The sequence below is a fragment of the Eschscholzia californica genome, unplaced genomic scaffold (genome assembly GCF_041429995.1).
Source record: "Eschscholzia californica isolate CP2 unplaced genomic scaffold, dmEscCali1.0.p SCAF_3, whole genome shotgun sequence".
Classification (NCBI taxonomy): Eukaryota; Viridiplantae; Streptophyta; class Magnoliopsida; order Ranunculales; family Papaveraceae; genus Eschscholzia; species Eschscholzia californica.
In genome coordinates, this window is record NW_028238420.1 from 38,157,808 (window position 1) to 38,177,070 (window position 19,263).

Sequence of the window (19,263 nt, forward strand, 5' to 3'; positions counted from 1 at the left end):
TCAATGGTGCTCATGACTGAGCTCCACCTCTCCTCGAGCTTCCTATTACAGTACATTAGTCTTACTAAAATATAAAAGGACAAAACGGTCATTTGATAGTTACATAACTGTCAAGAGTCCTCTTGCGGAGCAAGAATGCATGAAATGAATGAAACTATACTAGGAATGTCTTATCGGCACTGTAGAATTCACTGAGACGTTCCACCGAATAACTAAAATGCATACAAACCAACCAACCAACTTCCCATAAACTCTATTTTTACATTTTAGAGTCTTTGCAAGCTGACAAATCATCTAACAAACCCAATAATATGAATTTATAACTCAAACTGTCCATTCATGTGAAATATGACAAAGTTCGGGTAACCATCTCTATTCCAACTCACTGTAAAACTGATCCGAATATGAAATTTGAGCAGTAAAATAATTCAGCAGCAATCCGTCTATATTGGACACCCCAAAATAGTCCATAATCTCCTAAACATGATCCTGAACATAAATTATTCGAAGAAACTAAATAATAATTGCTTTAAATTATGGATCCAAAAGAGATTAGACCCAACTATACAGTTATGAATATAACTATCATAAAACCACAAATTTCGGATTAAATAGAAAATTCTAAACTGGGAAATATGTAGAATGATTCAAATATAATTACCTGGAAGAAGTTTCACTGAATTTCGACCAAAACCGACTTAACCCGACGAAAATCGACCAAGAGCTTCAAAACCCCCCAATGCTACAGTAGTGCTCGTTGGAACTAGATAGAAAATCCGGGAGGGAGTTCCATGTGCGCTTACGATGGTGTTTTCTTGCCTATTTTGCTAGAGAGTCTGTCTGCTTGTTGTTATTTCTTGGGATGTAGGAGAAAATGATGCTGGTAAATTACGTCTTGGGATATGGATTTCTTCTGTATGTTTGCTTGATTGCCATTGTATTGATCTGCTAGGGTCGTGAAGATGTTTGATGACGTTGAGATTATCACTTTCAATATGCAGATGTCTAATTTGTAGATTGATCGCCCATTGTATTGCACACAGGATCGCTATACATTCACATTCTTCTGAGTTCTGCCTCTGGTTGTATCTGTCAGGGCTACTATGAAGTTTGCTTGGTCATCATACATAATGCAACCAATGCCTGCTAATTCCCTCAAACTTTTAAACTGCATCTACGTTGATGTTGAGATATGGTGTTGTTGCGGGGCTCCATTTATGACGATGTTTTTTATCAGGTCTAATGCTTGTTTTCAGTTGTTTGGTGGACGTCGTTTTGATTATGTTTATTACCTGTGTTGGGGTTTGTATCTGCGTAGAAAAACATTTCTCACATCTAGCCTTCCATATAACCAAATCATAGTCTAAATCTTGCCATGAAGAATCAAATCATCATGTAAATTTGTACTACTCATTCTAATCCTCTGTGCTTTGAAAATGAGTTTTGAAATAGAGAAAGTGAATTTAAAATGGGGTGGTTTGGTGGCAGCGATGTGTACACAGGTGAGGTAAAAGCCAAACATTTGATCAATCCATTTGCAATTCCAATTTATTAACCAATCAATTTAAGAACCCACGTGTTTACTGCCCACGTGCAAACCCACTTTCAAAATCTTTGACCATTCAAACTTTAATCTTTTTTAAAAATATTAATATCTATACTTCTCAAACTTAGTTATAGAAAACCAACCATTTATTAATTATTTCTTATGACTGGTAGAAAAATGTCATAACTATGTAATTATTATTATACTAGATAAAATATTTTGACTCGAAAAAATATCGAAAATAGGTCAGCAGCTGACACCCATCCATCATAGTAACTTCTATCTGCCCTCCAGTAAAGTTTGAATAACGTTGAAACCTCACAAATGACCAGTCAAATTTTATGGGTCCTCGAGTGCTATCCGTTAAATGTCTCGGCTCAACCAAATAACTATTCAAAGTCAAATCTCAAAACAAATGACTAGATTCACTCGACATTCCAACTCGTCCGATTCTCCCACTTGAAGGTTTGGGTGGTACATGGACAGTAAGAAAGCATACATATTTCAAAAGTTTGATTGGAAATCTACGTTATATTACATGTACAAGACCATACATTCTTTATGGAGTTGGGCTAGTGAGTAGGTACATGGAGACCCCGGATGAATCTCATCTTAATGTTGCAACGAGGCTCCTTCGATATATTAAAGGTACGGCTTAATGATGGTTTATTTTTCTCTTGTGCACAAGATTTTAAGCTTATTGGTTATTCCTATAGTGATTGGGGTAAAGACTTAGTTGAAAGAAAGAGTACATCGGGGTTTGTATTTTTCATGGGCTATACGGCATTTACTTAGTCTTCTAAGAAACAACCTATTGTGACATTATCTACTTGTGAAGCGGAATATGTAGCTGCTCGCTCTATGGTTTGTCATGTCATTTGGTTAAGAAATATGTTGAAGCATGTTCAATGCTATCAAGTTGGTCCAACCGAAATGTTTCTTGCAAAAAACTCGGCTATTGTTTTAGCCAAAAATCCCGTTTGTCATGAAAGAAGCAAGCACATCGATACACACTATGATTTTTATTCATGAACATGTTAAAGAATGTGATATTATGGTGATGTATTGCAAGTCTCAAGATCAAATGGAGGACACATTTACAAAACCTTTGAAGCATGATGTCTTTGAAAGATTGAAGTGGATGTTAGGTATGAGAAGCTATGGAAATTTTGTTTGAGGGGGGATGTTGAAAATGGGCTTTATACCAAATTTGGGTTTGAGCCTATATAAAGTATGTGGTAGTTTGGGCTTGAGTAAATTAGTTGTATCAAATAGAAGTAGTAAAAATAAGAAGAAAATAATCCAAGAGTTAGTAAAAAGAAAAGAAAGAGATATATGAAGGTTTTTGTAGATCTAGAATATTCTAGAGAGAGAAAGAACTAGGGCTTTCTTTGAAGAAGATCATTTTGTGAAAAAACTTGAAGTAATCAATTGGTATGTATCTATAGCTATTATCTAATGTTTTTTAATGTCTATGTCGTTGTTAATGAAAAGAACAACAACAATGTTAGTTTTTATGTTAAATGAAGATTTGTGATTGAAGGTTAATTAATTTGAGTATATTGTCTTAGATTGTTTATGTTATAGTTGGTATATCTTATTAATCTCCAACATTAATATGCTTTTAGAAACTTAAATAAACAAGCTAAAAAGACTCGAGAAAAGAGTGAAAGATGGGTAAGCAACGGCTGAGCCGGATCCCCAAGTAGCTAGGGTAGCTTAATCATGGTTATTCTTTAACCTAACAGGTTCAAATATTATTCCTGGGTGCACTATTTGGCAAAGAATGACATGGTTTTAGGCAAGGAATGAAATATCGACTTCGGTCGGTCGAAAAGTAGACACGTTTTGTGGAAATATTTCGGTCAGTGTGGAAATTCTAGAAAACCACATAAATGATTTAAATATGTTGCAATTATATATTATACTCAAAAATAACATTGTTACTGTGAGTAGTTATAAATAGTTGACAGAAGGCGCAAACATAATTAATATTAACAAAATTATAACATAATCCGTTAATTTAAGGGTTAATATGCAATCTCACAGTTAGTTTAGGGATGAAAGTGAATGGCTTCTCCATATGACAGTTATAACAAGAGGTAAATTACAAATTAAAACTTCCCAAAATCAGGTGTGCCTTTAACAGTAACATGGGGTGACTTTAACAGTTGCAGGGCGCTTGTAACAGTTGTGGAGGGTGCATATATAATTTCCCAGATAAAGTATTAGGATTTCTTTTTCAATAATTATCTCCCTCGTCTTCCTCGACAAACTTTAGAGTTTTTTTATTTTCCTTCTCTAGATTTTGAAATCGAACCAAAACCACTTTAAGTTTCATGATTTTTGGGAGTGATTTAATGGGAAAGATGATATTAATGAATTAGAGAAGAAATTTTAAAGGATTCAAAAGAAAGTTTGAAGTAATCGCCCTCAAATTGAGAAGAAAAACTGTAGAAAGTTAAGCTTCAAGGTATGTTATTTCATCATGTCGAAAAGTTTATGAAAAACGTCGAAATTTCTTGATGTTTTGACCGAACTATGTTGACTTTTCATTCCTTAACTAAGACTATAAAAACTGTATGATAAATGACAAAAATTCTTTTGAAAGATTCCCTTTAGAAATTGACGAATAAGAATTTGTTAAAATGCAGACTTTTAATTCTGTTTTAACAATAGTAATTTATTATTTTAATTTAGATATCTTGAAGATATCTCCCCAAGATAGAAAGAAATACATAATATAGCAATTGTAATTTTAATTGTTTCCTCTTTGTAATATTTCCTTATTTATTATTTCTCTACAAACCCTATTGTAATCTCTATAAATATGTACCCAAGTCTATCAATGAAATTACCTTTGATAATTATATCTCTTGTTCCTCCTTCAATTTAATATGGTATTAGAGCAAAGTTGATATTTCTGGGATTTCTACTCGATAATAATTATTTCGTTTATTCGGATTTTATTCATTCTAAGGAGCTCTACGGATTCTTATTATCGTTATACTTTGAGCATCCCAACTCCATCTTCAAAGGTCAGTTACTAACACAATTTTTCTGAATTTTTTCAAATTTTTTCGAATTTTTTTCGATTTTTTTAACCTATTTTTAGGTTATGAATAGTTCTGTTCCAGAATTAGGTTAAAATTAATCCTGTTCCGATTCAGATTAGAATTTTTCCGTTCTGGTTTATCTAAAAACAGAACAGACCTAATCCGGTACATCTTTACTCCGGAATAGAGAAAACCTGGTATACTTGTATACCAGAATAGACTTAACCTGGTATTTTCCAATACCAGTGTATAAACTAAACCCGGAACACAACAAACTCTGTTCCCGATCGGAACCAAAAAATCACTTTTGGTTCCCGACACCAACTTCATCTTCTCCGGTGACTACTTCTAGGGTTTTTTTGTTTTTCCGCCGGAATTAGGTTACAGACGAAGGAAAGCAAAGTCTCCGACGTCTGACCGCGAAGGGTTTTCCCTCATCTAAACCGAGATATTATTTCCCCCGACGTTTCTCTCTCTACACCATTAAAACTTGATCGGAAACCCTAGTTTTTCTCGATCGGATTTTTTTAAAAAATTACAACCCACCATCTCGGTTTCCAGCCATCTCTCTTTGCGAAAACCTGTCCCTTCGATCACCTCACAAAAGCCCCTGTTTTTTTACTCGGAACCCTAAATTTTTGGCCGGAAATCAACCTCCCTGTTCCTTGATCGGAACCCTAATTTTGGCCGGCGAGATTTCATCGGAACCCTAATTTGGCCGGCGATAACTGACGCAACTGAGTCAAACCAATTTGACTCAACCCTGTTGCTTTGACCCGTGACTTTACTTCTGTTGACTTGACTACAGTCAGCCGACCTTGACCGACCCAGCTTTGACTTTGACTGACCCAGACTTTTGACTTTCTTTTTGTGACACCTCACGTTTGTGACGTTTTTTTTTCCCCACAGTCCATAAACTGTTTGGCTTATTTGTGACAGCATCTACTGTCATATTAACTTCCCAACACTTCTGTTAAGTTGTGACATTCTGGGCTGTCCCTTTTATTTCCTAACACTTCTGTTTGGACTATTTGAGACAGCACCTACTTCCTTTTTTCTTTCCGCCACTTCTGTTAGTTGTGCAAATTCTGAACCGTCCCTTACATATTATTGTGACGTTGATTTTAAAATAGATTATTTTCTTCTATTCTTTACAGAACAATGACTTCTGGACAATCTGCCAACATCAGTGATCTGAACTCGAATTCAGATGACACTCCACCGATGACAGACACTACTCCTCCTCTTCAAATATGTGAGGCTTATTATGTGCATCCTTCGGATAATGCCACTTCTGTTGGTGTTAATCCCGTTCTTACCGGTCCAGACTATGCTGAATGGGCTCACAGTATGCACGATGCTCTTATCATTAAAAATAAGCAAGGTTTTATCGATGGGTCGCTCCCTAAACCGACGGATCCTGCGCAACTTCATGCATGGACCCGTTGTGACACCATGGTGGCTGCTTGGATATCCAATTCTGTCAGCGAGGAAATCCGACGTAGCACGAGACGTTCGGCTTCTGCTTTTGATCTTTGGAAGAATTTGAAGGAGCGTTTTGCTACGTCTAACGCTACCTACATTTATCAGCTGAAGAAAAAGATTTCTGCCCTTACTCAGGAGCACCAGACTATTTCAGCTTATTATTCTCAGTTGAAGTCTTATTGGGACGAATTGGATGCTATCATCCCACCCACTTCATGTGCTTGCCCTGTTGGCAAAACAACTATTGAATATCATCTTACCTCGCGTACGATTGAATTTCTCATGGGTCTTCATGAACGTTATTCTGCGACTTGCAATAACATACTTCTCATGGAACCACTACCTTCTCTGGCCAAGGTATATAATTTGGTCATTCAAGAAGAGCAGAAAAATAAGATCAATGCTCCTTTTGACTTTCACGCTTTCAACGCTAAGATCACGGCTGCTAACAAGTTGAAAGAAAGTGATTTACCTCGCCCGAAAAATAAGCGAGTTCGTCCTTATTGTACTAAGTGCAACCTTCATGGACACATTGCTGACACTTGTAACAGAGATGTAATGTGCACTCATTGCAAACGTCTCGGTCATTCTGTTGATCGATGTTATCTCCTACATGGTCGCCCCCCTCGTCCAGGTGGTGCCCGTAGCACTTCTCAGGGTTCCAGCTCTTCTGCAGCTCCAACTCTTACCAGAGAAGACTATGACCGCATTATGGCAGTTATCAATGCACAAACTCCTTCCAGTTCTGCTATGATGTCAGGTACTTCCCTATCTCACCCTTCTGTTTGGATTGTTGATAGTGGTGCTTCAAACCATGTTTGCTTCTCTCTAGATGCTTTTAGCTCTTATGCTTTAGCACCACCATCTTGTTATGTTCAAATTCCTGATGGAGCGACTTACTTAGTCAAATACATTGGCAGAGTCGTCTTTTCCGACTCTCTCTCTATTGACCAAGTTTATTACATTCCTAATTTCAAATTTAATTTGATGTCTGTAAATCAGACTTGTAAATCTTTGAAATCTGGTATTTATTTTGATTCAACTCATTGCCTTTTTCGGACGATCTCAAATCATCAGGAGATTGGTCGGGCTGATGCTATTGATGGACTCTACATTCTCCGTAGGAATTTTACTGCACTTGCTTTGAATAAGTCAATCGACGTCTGGCACCGTCGACTTGGACATCCTAATTTAGGCCGTTTACGTACTTTATCAGAACGTTTCCCGTTTATTTCCTTTAATAAGTCGCATGAATGCGTTGTATGCCCTATGGCAAAACAATCTAAGTTGGTTTTTAATAAAAGTAGTAGTTTTAGTACTTTTGCTTTTCAACTTATTCATGCTGATATTTGGGGACCCTTTCCGGTTCCATCTTTAACCAACAAGCGTTATTTCCTCACACTTGTTGATGACTTCTCCAGATTTACTTGGACATTCCTTATGCAAACTAAGTCTGAGACTAAAACACATTTAAACTTCTTTTTTCAGTTTGTTTCTAAGCAATATCATAAGAAGATTAAATCTATATCCTCGAGTCCTGAAAATACATTTTCAAACCCGATTGAAACATTTCGTTCTGATAATGGAGCCGAGTTCTTATCCAATGATCTCCAAACTTGGTTCCATTCTCATGGAATTCTCCATCAACGCAGTTGCGTCTCCACACCCGAACAAAATGGTGTCGTCGAACGTAAACATCGTCATTTACTCGATGTTGCTCGCGCTTTGCGTTTTCAAGCACATCTCCCTTTAAAATTTTGGGGGGAATGTTTAAAAACGGCAACCTATTTAATCAATAGAATGCCGACTCCAATACTTTCATACAAATCTCCTTATGAAATGTTATATGATTCTCCACCGGACTACTTAGCTCTCCGAGTTTTCGGTTGTTTATGTTTTGCAACCAATACCAACATCCAAAATAAGTTCGATCATCGAGCTAAACCTGGAATATTTGTTGGTTATCCGCCTGGGAAGAAAGGATACACCATTTACGATTTAGAGACACACAATCTCTATGATTCCCGGAACGTGCGTTTTTTTGAGGATAAGTTCCCTTTCGCTGAACGTCAATCGACATTCTCTGAACCTACCTCCTTCACTCCGCTTTCATCGGACGCCTATTACTTCAGTCCCATCGACGATACCCACTCGCCTCATCCGGATTTGTATACTCTCCCGTCTTTGGTCGACGACCATTTACACTCTTCCACTGACGCGACCCCCATCCCACCTATTGTGTTAGACTCCTCATCTTCCGCTGCTTCTTCCTCGGAGGAATCTCCCGAGCTTCCTTCTGACTCTGTTATTCCCTCGCAAGGTATTTCCCCTCTGCAAGGTGCTTCTCCTTCGAAAGAACCTTCACCTTCGAATTCTGACACCACCCCGGTTTCAGCTACTTCTCCCGAAGAACCTTTACCTTCTTCTAGACCAGTCCGTACAACGAGACGTCCTGCCCATCTGGCTGACTATCTTTGTTCTTGTACTACTGCACCTACGACTTCCACCAAATATCCCTTAACTGACTATGTCAGTTTTGAAAAATTCACCCCTTCCCATCGAGCATTTCTTACTTCCGTTGTCAATACGGAAGAACCCACATCCTATTCCGCCGCCAAGGCTTTTCCAGAATGGCGTGCTGCAATGGATAAGGAAATTCAAGCTCTTGAACAAAATCAAACTTGGTCATTAACTCCCTTACCCCCTGGAAAGAAACCAATTGGTTGTAAATGGGTGTACAAAATCAAATACCGCTCTGACGGATCAATTGAACGTCATAAAGCGCGACTCGTTGCCAAGGGTTATACCCAAGTAGAAGGCATCGATTATCATGATACTTTCGCCCCAGTCGCCAAATTGGTCACTGTTCGTGCACTTCTTTCCGTTGCTGCCATTAAAGATTGGCCCCTCCATCAGTTGGATGTGAATAATGCTTTTCTCCAAGGTGACTTGGATGAAGAAGTCTACATGACTATTCCACCTGGGTTTTCCAGGACTGGTGACCACAAAGTATGTCGCTTGCACAAATCCCTTTACGGATTAAAACAAGCTTCTCGACAGTGGTTTGCCAAATTTTCTACCGGCTTACAAGCTGAAGGTTTTAAACAGTCATCTTCTGATCATTCACTGTTTTGTTTTTTTGATGGTCCGACTGCCATTTACGTCTTAGTTTACGTAGATGACATCATTATCACCGGCAATAATGCCTCGGAAATTTCATCTCTTCAATTACGTCTCGAGAAACGTTTTTCTCTTAAAAACCTTGGACGACTTCAATACTTTCTTGGAATCGAAGTATCTCGTTCCCCAAAAGGCATTTTCCTTTGTCAACGCAAATACACGTTGGACATTCTTCGCGACTCGGGTCTCCTCGGAGCTAAACCAAGTCTTTTTCCTATGGAACAACACTTAAAGTTATTACCTACTGATGGTACGCCATTAGACGATCCAACTTCGTTTCGGCGTCTTATTGGTCGACTTTTATATGTCACGGTGACTCGTCCTGACATTTCATTTTCTGTGAATTACCTTAGTCAATTCATGCAAAATCCCCACTCCAATCATATGGATGCGGCTACTCGAGTTGTTCGTTATTTGAAAGGCACCATGAATCATGGCATCCTTCTCTCTTCGTCCAGCACTCTAACTATTTCTGGTTTTACCGACTCTGATTGGGCTAGTTGTCCCATCACCCGTCGCTCGACCACCGGCTACTTCACTATGCTTGGTTCAAGTCCGTTGTCTTGGAAGTCCAAGAAACAACCGACTGTTTCCCGATCCTCGGCTGAGGCAGAATATCGGGCTCTAGCTACACTCACTGCGGAACTGCAGTGGCTGAAATATTTGTTTCAAGACCTTCGTGTCTCAATTCCAGAACCCTTTCAGGTCTTCTGTGACAATATGGCGGCTATGCACATTGCCGCCAATCCTGTCTTTCACGAACGTACAAAGCATATCGAGATCGATTGCCATTTCGTTCGGGAGAAAATTGAATCTGGTCTTATTAAAACGACTCACCTTCGCTCTGCCGATCAGATAGCTGACATCTTTACGAAACCACTTGGTTCAGATCCATTTCATCGGTTACTCTCCAAGTTGGGCTTGATTCAGATTCCTTCCCCTGCTCCAACTTGCGGGGGGGTATTGAAGTATATTGAAGAAAAGGAAGATATCTTGAAGATATCTCCCCAAGATAGAAAGAAATACATAATATAGCAATTGTAATTTTAATTGTTTCCTCTTTGTAATATTTCCTTATTTATTATTTCTCTACAAACCCTATTGTAATCTCTATAAATATGTACCCAAGTCTATCAATGAAATTACCTTTGATAATTATATCTCTTGTTCCTCCTTCAATTTAATACTTACGTTTTAGACGTAGACTTTTAAATACATTTTAGCAACAAACGTTTATTTACTTTCTAGATACAAACTTTTAGATCTGTTTTTACAACAAACGTTTATTCATGTTTTGGATATGGGATTATCAACAAAAAAAAAGGACAATAATCTCAAAAGAAGAAGAGATGAGAGAGAGAGAGAGAGATATATTCGTCGTATCGAGTAATCTGTGCCCTTACCATGTGGTATAAATAGGAGTGAACAGATGTTGTGACTTGGCACCCAAATTTGGATCATAGGATCTCTGATGGGCATCGGCTTAAATCCTAACTACCTTAGACCACCTGACTAAAGTGTGACTTGGCGACCCAATTTGGACTATTGGATCTCCAAATGGCCATGTGTTAAAATCCTAACTACCTCGGGTCAGACCAAAGTGTGCCACTAAAGTATCGTCGTGTAACATTCCATGTCTTCGGTTGAAGAAATAAATGACTACAGTTAGAAGAGGGACTATTTTGCATTTGGGCCAAGTCAAGATAAGGCTTAGATCTGTAACTAGTTCTGATTTCAGAGGTTATGTTGCGATCCGGCCAAATCCAGGGACTTAGTTAGAATTAGGAGCAGCCACCTGAGAACAAAACATTATAAATGAGATAAACTTTCCAACGATTTAAGAATGGGTTAAAATGGATAACGATGAAAGAGTTGTGACTGCTATAGTGCACAGTGCGTTGTTAAGAAACATCTGAGGTATCTTGCTATTTAGGAGATGATTCAATCTGAATTTGGCGAAGACATTTAATAACTAAATGTTAAGGATATCAATACCTTTCAAATGGTGTATGACTGAAAAATGGATGTGGCTATGAAAGTTAGAGATTGATCGAAAATCAGTTATATTTGAAGTCTTCTGAAGTTAGCGACTGTGAGTTTATGTTTTAAGTTTTCTTTGTTTTCTTTGTTTTATTTTATCTATTCTTTTTGTTGTACTAAGGTTCTTATATAAGAACTCAATGGTAGAGGGGGAAATCGGAGCTTATTATTGACGATCATGCTACGGTTTTGGCGGAGTAGAAGTACTGCCAGGTAGGGGTTCTGAATCCTTTGTCTATCATGGTTTTATAAATAATGAAATGTGCTAGGTCTTTTAGTTTTATGCACCATTATAACTAGAGTTTAGGTAGCATGAAACTCGATTTTACGTGATGGACTGAAATATGTTTGAATGGTTTTACTGTGATACGAGAAATGTCTTCGAACTATTTTTACTGTGATTGTGAAATTACTTGGGATTTTCTTGTATGTAACCGACTGCGGATTATGTCAACATAACAGCATGAGGCATAAAGGTTAAGATGACATACTGACTTGGGTTTCCGTGTGAGACCGGTGAGGTGGTGTGACACTAGTCATGAGACCCGTGGGTGTGAAGTACTCCACTCGCTCACCATTAGTGTTCGTGCCTCCAGTTCGAGGCTCAGGGTCATACACCCTGACCGTTCGCTTGGAAGGTGACATTGATTGGGAATCCCTCTTCTTTGTGTGTGATATGACTCTTGGTTGTTCCTTTTTCGTGTTTGATAAGATAATGAAATGAATGAGAATACTGGGTTTGATATATGCATGTAAAGGAATTTTGAAATATCGAATTAGCAGCATGACATGGTACCGAAGAGAATGAGGTTCAGGTCCTTTCATGGATATTGGGGGGCGGGCCTCTTATTCGAACTCGGTGATCAAAAACGTATGTGGGTACTTAAGATATATATATCATTAGGTAAACTCTTCACTGATTGGTGAGTCCCTTGCTGGAAGAGGGACTTACCGGCTAGGGTAAGTCTCTTTCTCGAGGAGATGCTAGTGCATTAGCTAGTGCCGAAATGGACGATACTATCTAACGTACTATAGATTCTCCTGAGGAACTGTCTCTTAATTGGGAGTACACCATGGGTGGGCAGCTAATAACTGCTATTGCTTGCTAGATTAAGGAAAACAGTTTATAAATAGTAAATACAGTTTTGATAAATCGTTTTATCATGATGTTTGGAATTTATTAAATGAACTTTTGAAAAGTGATGGGTTTTGAATTGGTCTTCTACTAGAATAACTCGTGTTGGTTAGTTATCTGACCCCCTAACGGTTGTTAGCGTGCAGGTGCTTCATCGTAGTCTCAAGGCGGAGTGTGTATTCCAGTGAAGAGGCTAATGGCGTTACGTCGTTTTCTTTGGATTTTGCTTATTGACTTTTCGTTATTTCCAAGTTATGTAGTTATTACAGAAACTAAACTCGAATATGTATATACTTAACACTTAGAGTTGTTTATAAGTTGTATTGGTGTTTAAGAGGCTTTTGTAGTTCTTTTTGTGTTTTGAGTTTTGACCCGAAACTGAGTTGAGATTGTTTAGCTTCCGCTTCGTAGTTTATTTTGTGTATGTGAATGTATGATTTGCATGACTAGTGCGACTGGTTCGATTTGCAGAGGAGACTCTGTCAGATTTTTGTCTCGTCTGTGAATTGTCGGGTGTGGTTGTGTCTATTTTGGGCCACGGGCCATCACAGTTGGTATTAGAGCAGTTAATTCAGGTGGCCGATAAGTCGTGTATAGTGTATGTTGTAGACTTTAGAGAAAGATAAAAGTATCCAAGACTAGGTGTCTAACAGGTTCAAGATTAAAAACTATCAAGAGTAGAAGATGTTATATAGTATTTGATTTGTATTTTTTCTTGTGATTTTCGTTTCTTGCTTCATTTTACTCGCGAAGGAAGACTCGATGGATGATTTGGGATGGTTTTTATCTCCTTCAATGTTGTGTAAGATGGTATGACGGACAATTAAGGGTTAAGAGGTTTTGGTGGTAAATTTTGAGTAGGTCGACATATTGAAGATGTTGAAGTTTTGAAGACAGAAGAGTATGAGGAGGTTAAGTGTGATTGGTATTTGACAATATAAAGGTTTACAACGACCTACAACAGGAAACTGTTAAGAAAGTTGTGCACTCCGTTTTATCTTTTTCTTGTTGTCTATCGGGTTACTGAGTTTTCTTTTCCAAATCTAATTTGACTAATCTCATATTCAAATATCAATTTTCTCCAGGTAATTTCTATTACCCACACAAGATTTTAAATTAACTTTAAGAATTCATGATTCATCGTGTTCAAGTAATATAGTAGGAACCAGACATCCGAAGGGTTTAAGGTAAAGCATGCCCTCGTATCATGGGTTTTGCTTGGGAACTAGAGATCCAAAGGTTCAGGATAAAACATGCCCTCTAGTTATATGTTGTGTCTGCCATCTCAATCAGGTTGCTTCACAAAGTAAGCAAATCGAATGATAAGAAAAAAAATCATTAGATAAGAAAACCATAAAATTATCTCAGATTTTGGAATTGACTGACTGGAATAGATTTGAGGAACTATAGAAAAAAAAATTGGAGTCGAGGATCACGGTGAGAGAGAGAGAGAAAACGAGAACGATGGTGAGAAAGATAGATGAAGATTCGGGGGGGAACAGATAACAAAGTCAATTTTTGGACTTAGTTTAATTGAACTACTATATACCAACTTAAGCAATTAATAACTCATTCATCTGGTTTTGGCAAACTTTAGGTCTAAATTTAAGAGCTCGATGAGACAAACGCAATGATTTTTTTAACTCCTTATTTGAACTTTGTTTGGTCCTTGAAAATCACGTACGGTTCCAGGTAAATTCTTAGCTTGGATCCGATTTGATCTTATGCAAATAATCAAGTGGCTTACAATAGTAGCAACGAACAAACATGACATAATAGCTATTGATTCAGATGTCATCTAAAAATTGTTGCACTTAGTGAGCATAACCACTCTGAGTTCAGAGGCCCATGACAACAAGATTGCACTTAGTGAGCATAATCGCGACAGATACAGATGCTCATGACGTTAAACGATTGCACTTAGTTAACATAATCACGATTGATTCAGAGACCCATGGCAATAGAAGGGAGCATGGTCATTCTGGATTCAGAAGTTCTTCAGCAACCTCTGTAATAAAGCTACCTCTTTTGCGATTCTTTTGTGATTGAACACAGGGCCGGCCCTGAAGCCAAAGCGAGCAAAGCCTCGCTTCGGGCCTCAGGTCCAAGGGGCCCACATTTGGTAGGAATTTGTTGTTTTGTCATTTGCCAGCTTAATAGAACTTAGCCTACTCAGTGAGAATAACAAATGAAGTATTGTTGTAGCTTGTTAGTAAGGGGCCTTTTTCATGATGCAAAGGTACTGAGTTCGAGCCCCTCAAAAGTTTTTTTTAATTATTATTATCATCATCACCAGACAATTTACTCTTAAGAATTAACATGACGTTCACAGGAGTCGAACATCCAATCTCATGCTTAAATAGTTTATAGACTTGACCATATGAGCTACAACTAATATCATTAACGAAACATAAACTTTATAAAATGTATTTGTATCTCCGTATATACTGGAAAGATGGAAATAAGTCAAGAACTACAATTTTATTCTCGAAGTATTTAATGCAATTGTTAATATAACAAAATTTGAACTAAATCTTTTCTTTTGTATATTTTTTAAATCAATGTAAAGTATTTAGTTATGAAATCAATATATAGATAAGATGCATGATTTAAAAGCTATAATATTCACAAAAGTCTTTTAGATAGTAGTTTTTTTTTTTTTTGACGGAATCTTTTAGATAGCAGGTGGTTAAGTAATTATGTATTTATAAGTTGTTGTTTAATTATAGTGGCATCTTCGTCAATATCATCTTGTTAAGTTAATATCCCTAACATGAATTTATGTTTCCACCTCTGTATGTAAGAATGTCATGCATTTTCAATTTTTAGTAAAACTAAAACTAAGGTATCTCTAGAAGAATCAAAATTTTAGAATTGCTATATCACAAATATTAGTTTAAAAACAAAAAAAATATTCTATTTGTTCAGATATTAACATACATAAAGCAAAAAAAGGGCGCCTCTATAGGTGCCTCCACGAATTGCTATAGGGGCCTCCCATAGCTGTTTGACCAGCAGTCAACACCCGACACCGATAGGCGCCCCCCATTCGGGCAGACCAGTCCGAGGCCCACAACTTTGTCTCGGACTGGCCCAGCCCGAAACAAATCGGACTGGAGTCCGACAGTCGTCAACTTCCAAAACCTTATTTCTAATATCAAAAAGCATTTTGATTCATCACCAATCAGTTTAGGTTAAGATCAATCAAAATCCACATTTTTTTTACACTTTCAAATATAGAGATTTGGTTATTTCTTATTGTTGGTTTGATCTTTTTTATAGATTAATGGATCTTTTTTTGCTTAATTTTTGAAATTGGACAATATATCTAGGGTTTTTTTCACCAAATTTTCGAAATTGGATGGTCAATCTAGGGTAATCAGTTTTGTGTTTAAGATGGTTTAAGATAGAGAGAGAGGAAGTAGAGAGAGAAAGAAGCCAAAGGAGATAGAAAATGGATTATCGTTTTGTGTTTAATCTTTTGTGTTAAATCTTTTTGAAGATGAATGAGTTTTAGTTGGTTGATTTTCAGACTTGGGATTAATTTTTAGATTGAAAGTAGAGAGAGATGAAGAGAAAAACGATGAAGAGGAGGAGAAGAGGGAGGTGCTCGGGAGGCCCCTATAGTCGGTTAGGGAGGCGCCTACAGAGGGGAGGCCCCTACAGTAGTTTTGGGAGGCGCCTATAGACGCACCCAAAAAGAAAGGATAGTGAGAGTCCACTCTAATCAAGAAGCACTTAAATTGTCAAATCTTTCGTTTATTGTGTTTTCTTAACAAAACACAACATTAATAATTTTTTGTTCATTTCTAAAAATAAATTTCAATAGTTTATTTTATAGGTTGTCAACTCATAAAAATATATTTATCATAAATCAAGTCTTGAGAAATGGACTAAGAAAATCTAGAATTAATTATGTTACATGACATAAACATGACCTTTTTTTAATCTGTTAAGAGGGCCACAAAAATTTATTTGGGCCACCAAAAATTCAGGATCGACCTTGATTGAACATGCACTAAAATGGAAGTTATTGGAATAATAATTAAATATCTTAAAATCTTCTCTTGTTTGCTAAAGATGGTTAAAGAAGATTTAAAATTAAGTGTTTCATGGGAGTGGTAGTTGTTTTATGGAGTGGGTGGAATGTATTTGCTGCCCTAATTCATGCCACACTAAAAACATTGATAAGAACGGGAGGGTTTTTGAGGAGAGAGAAGGACCCGCATGACGTAAGCAAGGCGATTCCTCATCCCTCTCCTTTTCCCCTAAAGAAACCCTAATTTCAACTACTTCACAAGCAGATCTAGCTAATCAGTGAAATCATTACAAAGATCCTCACTCAGATCCAGAATAACCAATAGAAACTTAGAAGAGCTTCAGAAAATCCGCCACTTAGCCATCATCGAAGATCATCAGCCACTTAGCAGCCATACATAGCATCAAGTTCAACAAGTGTCAAGAAAGAAGACGAAGCGTTCTCGCCTTGGGAATCAACTACGAGCTATCAGCAATTAAATCAGAGAATAACCCTCAACCAAGGTTTGTCTTTTTCCTTTTTAACTTTCATTTACTGCCTTTGTAACATGTGTAACAAATAAATTGGTAGGATTAGTCTGTTCAATTCCCTTCAAATTTTGCATGAAACGAACCAACATCGTTCAACCTTTTGGCAGCACTGGATTGGTTGAACCCCCTCGAGCCTCCAAGTGTTCTTCTAGATCAGCGAACCTAGAGAAGCGTGGGCAACTTAAAGATGGTCTTGGTCAGATCTTTACGTGTAGGGTTCAACCTGATGATTATCTGCAGACTCTTCGAGAATTTATTTTCATTAAAGTGGAGGTTGATCTCGATTAAAGGTTATAACCCTAAGGTGTCTGTTTCTCTTCCTATGCAGAGAACAAAACCTTCACCTAAGCTTATAAACTCTCACCTTCTTTTTCTAACCCTTTTTCTCTTCATGTCGTCTTCTCATATAGACTTTGATATTAACCATCTCTCTGACAACATGGCTCTTCAGCTTAACCTTTCAGAATATGGTAACCTTACCATCACTTACCTAAAACCCTCAGAGAATAGAGAACTTCAAGAGATTTCTTCTGGTTTTGTTGCTAGGTTAGTGTGTCACTATGAGTATGGGATTGGGTTTATCAAGAAGCACCTCTCGCTGCAGTCCAAGTTCTTCAGAGAATGTAAGATCACACCTCTAAAACAAGGTCACAACCACTTCATCATGAGACTTCCTAACTTGATAGTGATGAATGAAATAGGGGAGACCATGGATCATCAGAGGTCTCCTAGTAGTCATGCAGGAGATGGATTTCCCACTTGAAGGTGAACTTCCTGAGTTAATGCAGAAACCAATATGGTGCAGCTTAACAGGGCTTCCCTCGTCTATCCAAAACCAACATGATCTGGAGATCATTTTTTCTTGCATGGGGTACATCTTACAGATTCAGCCTAAAAACTTCAGTATGGTAACTAACCCATACATAAGAATTCAGTTCATGTATGATGTTAGACAACCCCTCCTTGCTACTCTGAATTCCATCTTCACAGATGGAGGGAAGCCAGTCAACTTCAGTTACCTTCGTTTCCCTAAAGCTATATGTCATGTGTGTTGTATAGTTGAACATCCTATCACTCCATGCATTAGGCCAAACCCTCATCCAATGTATACCCCAATGGATATCAGTTCAAGTCAAGCTTTTCCTGCTGCTAATTGGGCCTTAACTGTAGCCAATTCACCCTCTCCTTCCAAGGCTCCCATCCCTCCACAAGATCTCTTCCAACAGAGAGGTAAGAGGAAGGAAAACCAGGCACTTATCGAAGTAAAAATAGAAGAAGGTGAGGTCAAATAGGCAGCTAAGAGAAAGCAGAAAGAAAAATGGGTAGGTGGTACTTCAGATGGGGTCAGAAGTTACAATGGGTTTCAAAGAGTTCATCGGATTCAATGGGTTTCTCCTCTTCTATTCCTACTAGTTGGCTTTACACTCCTCCACCAGAATCCATTGATAGTCAAGAGGAGAGAAGGAGACATATATTTGCTGATTCGTTGTTGGTCTCACCAGGTCATATCTCAGATGCAAAGGAGGAAGGTCGAATTGAACAGACTAATTTTATTGACTAGGTCGGCAGTTGGTTTTAGTTGCTTTTTAATATTATAGTTTCTAGGTTATTTTCGGTTTTTAGCTCAGTCCTTTTACATGCTAGTTTCTGTCTAGCTTTTGATTCTGTGCAGAGCCTATCTCTCTCTAGTATAATATAGTGTAGATATAGCTTCGTCCTCTTTTGATAGCTCTGGTTCATAGATTATGTTTTTTTGGTTATGATATGTATCTTGTCTAGTTGGGAATGTGGTAATACTGTTAATCTTTTGGGTATTATATGTTAAGTTATTTTAGTTTTAATCTCTGATCTTATTGTTGAGCTGTTTAATTTCTGTTCTAGGTTCAGTTTCCAAGCTAGAAGTTTCATTTGCTTTTAATTAGTTGTTCGATCCTTTTTGCATGCGAGCTATTTGCTCTTAGTTTTCGGTGTTTTGGTTTTTGGTTCCTTTGCCTTTAGACTTATACCCTAGACCCATTCTGCCTGACCTTCAGGCCCTTAGTTTGTTTTCTCTCTACCTTTCAAGGATAATCCTTCCATCCTTAGTTGGAATGTGAGGGGAGTCTCTTCTTTCCTCACTAAGAAACATGCCCAAAAGATTATCATGAAACATAGGCCGGATGTAATATTCCTTTCGGAAACAAACAACAAATCCTACAATATGAATAAGCACATTCCCATCTCCAAAAACTACTCTACTTACTTTGTGGACC

The 19,263-nt window shown here is 37.7% G+C and overlaps 1 protein-coding gene across 1 annotated transcript; it reads left to right on the forward strand.

Moving 5' to 3' along the window:
• The first annotated feature begins 5,763 nt into the window (after window positions 1–5,763).
• Window positions 5,764–17,299, forward strand: LOC147550073 (uncharacterized). The gene is made up of 5 exons (XM_086668415.1): window positions 5,764–6,903; window positions 7,603–9,096; window positions 9,919–10,227; window positions 14,391–14,452; window positions 17,119–17,299. Exons 1-5 carry the CDS (start codon window positions 5,764–5,766, stop codon window positions 17,297–17,299), a joined length of 3,186 nt encoding a protein of 1,061 aa, XP_086524541.1.
• Window positions 17,300–19,263: the final 1,964 nt, after the last annotated feature.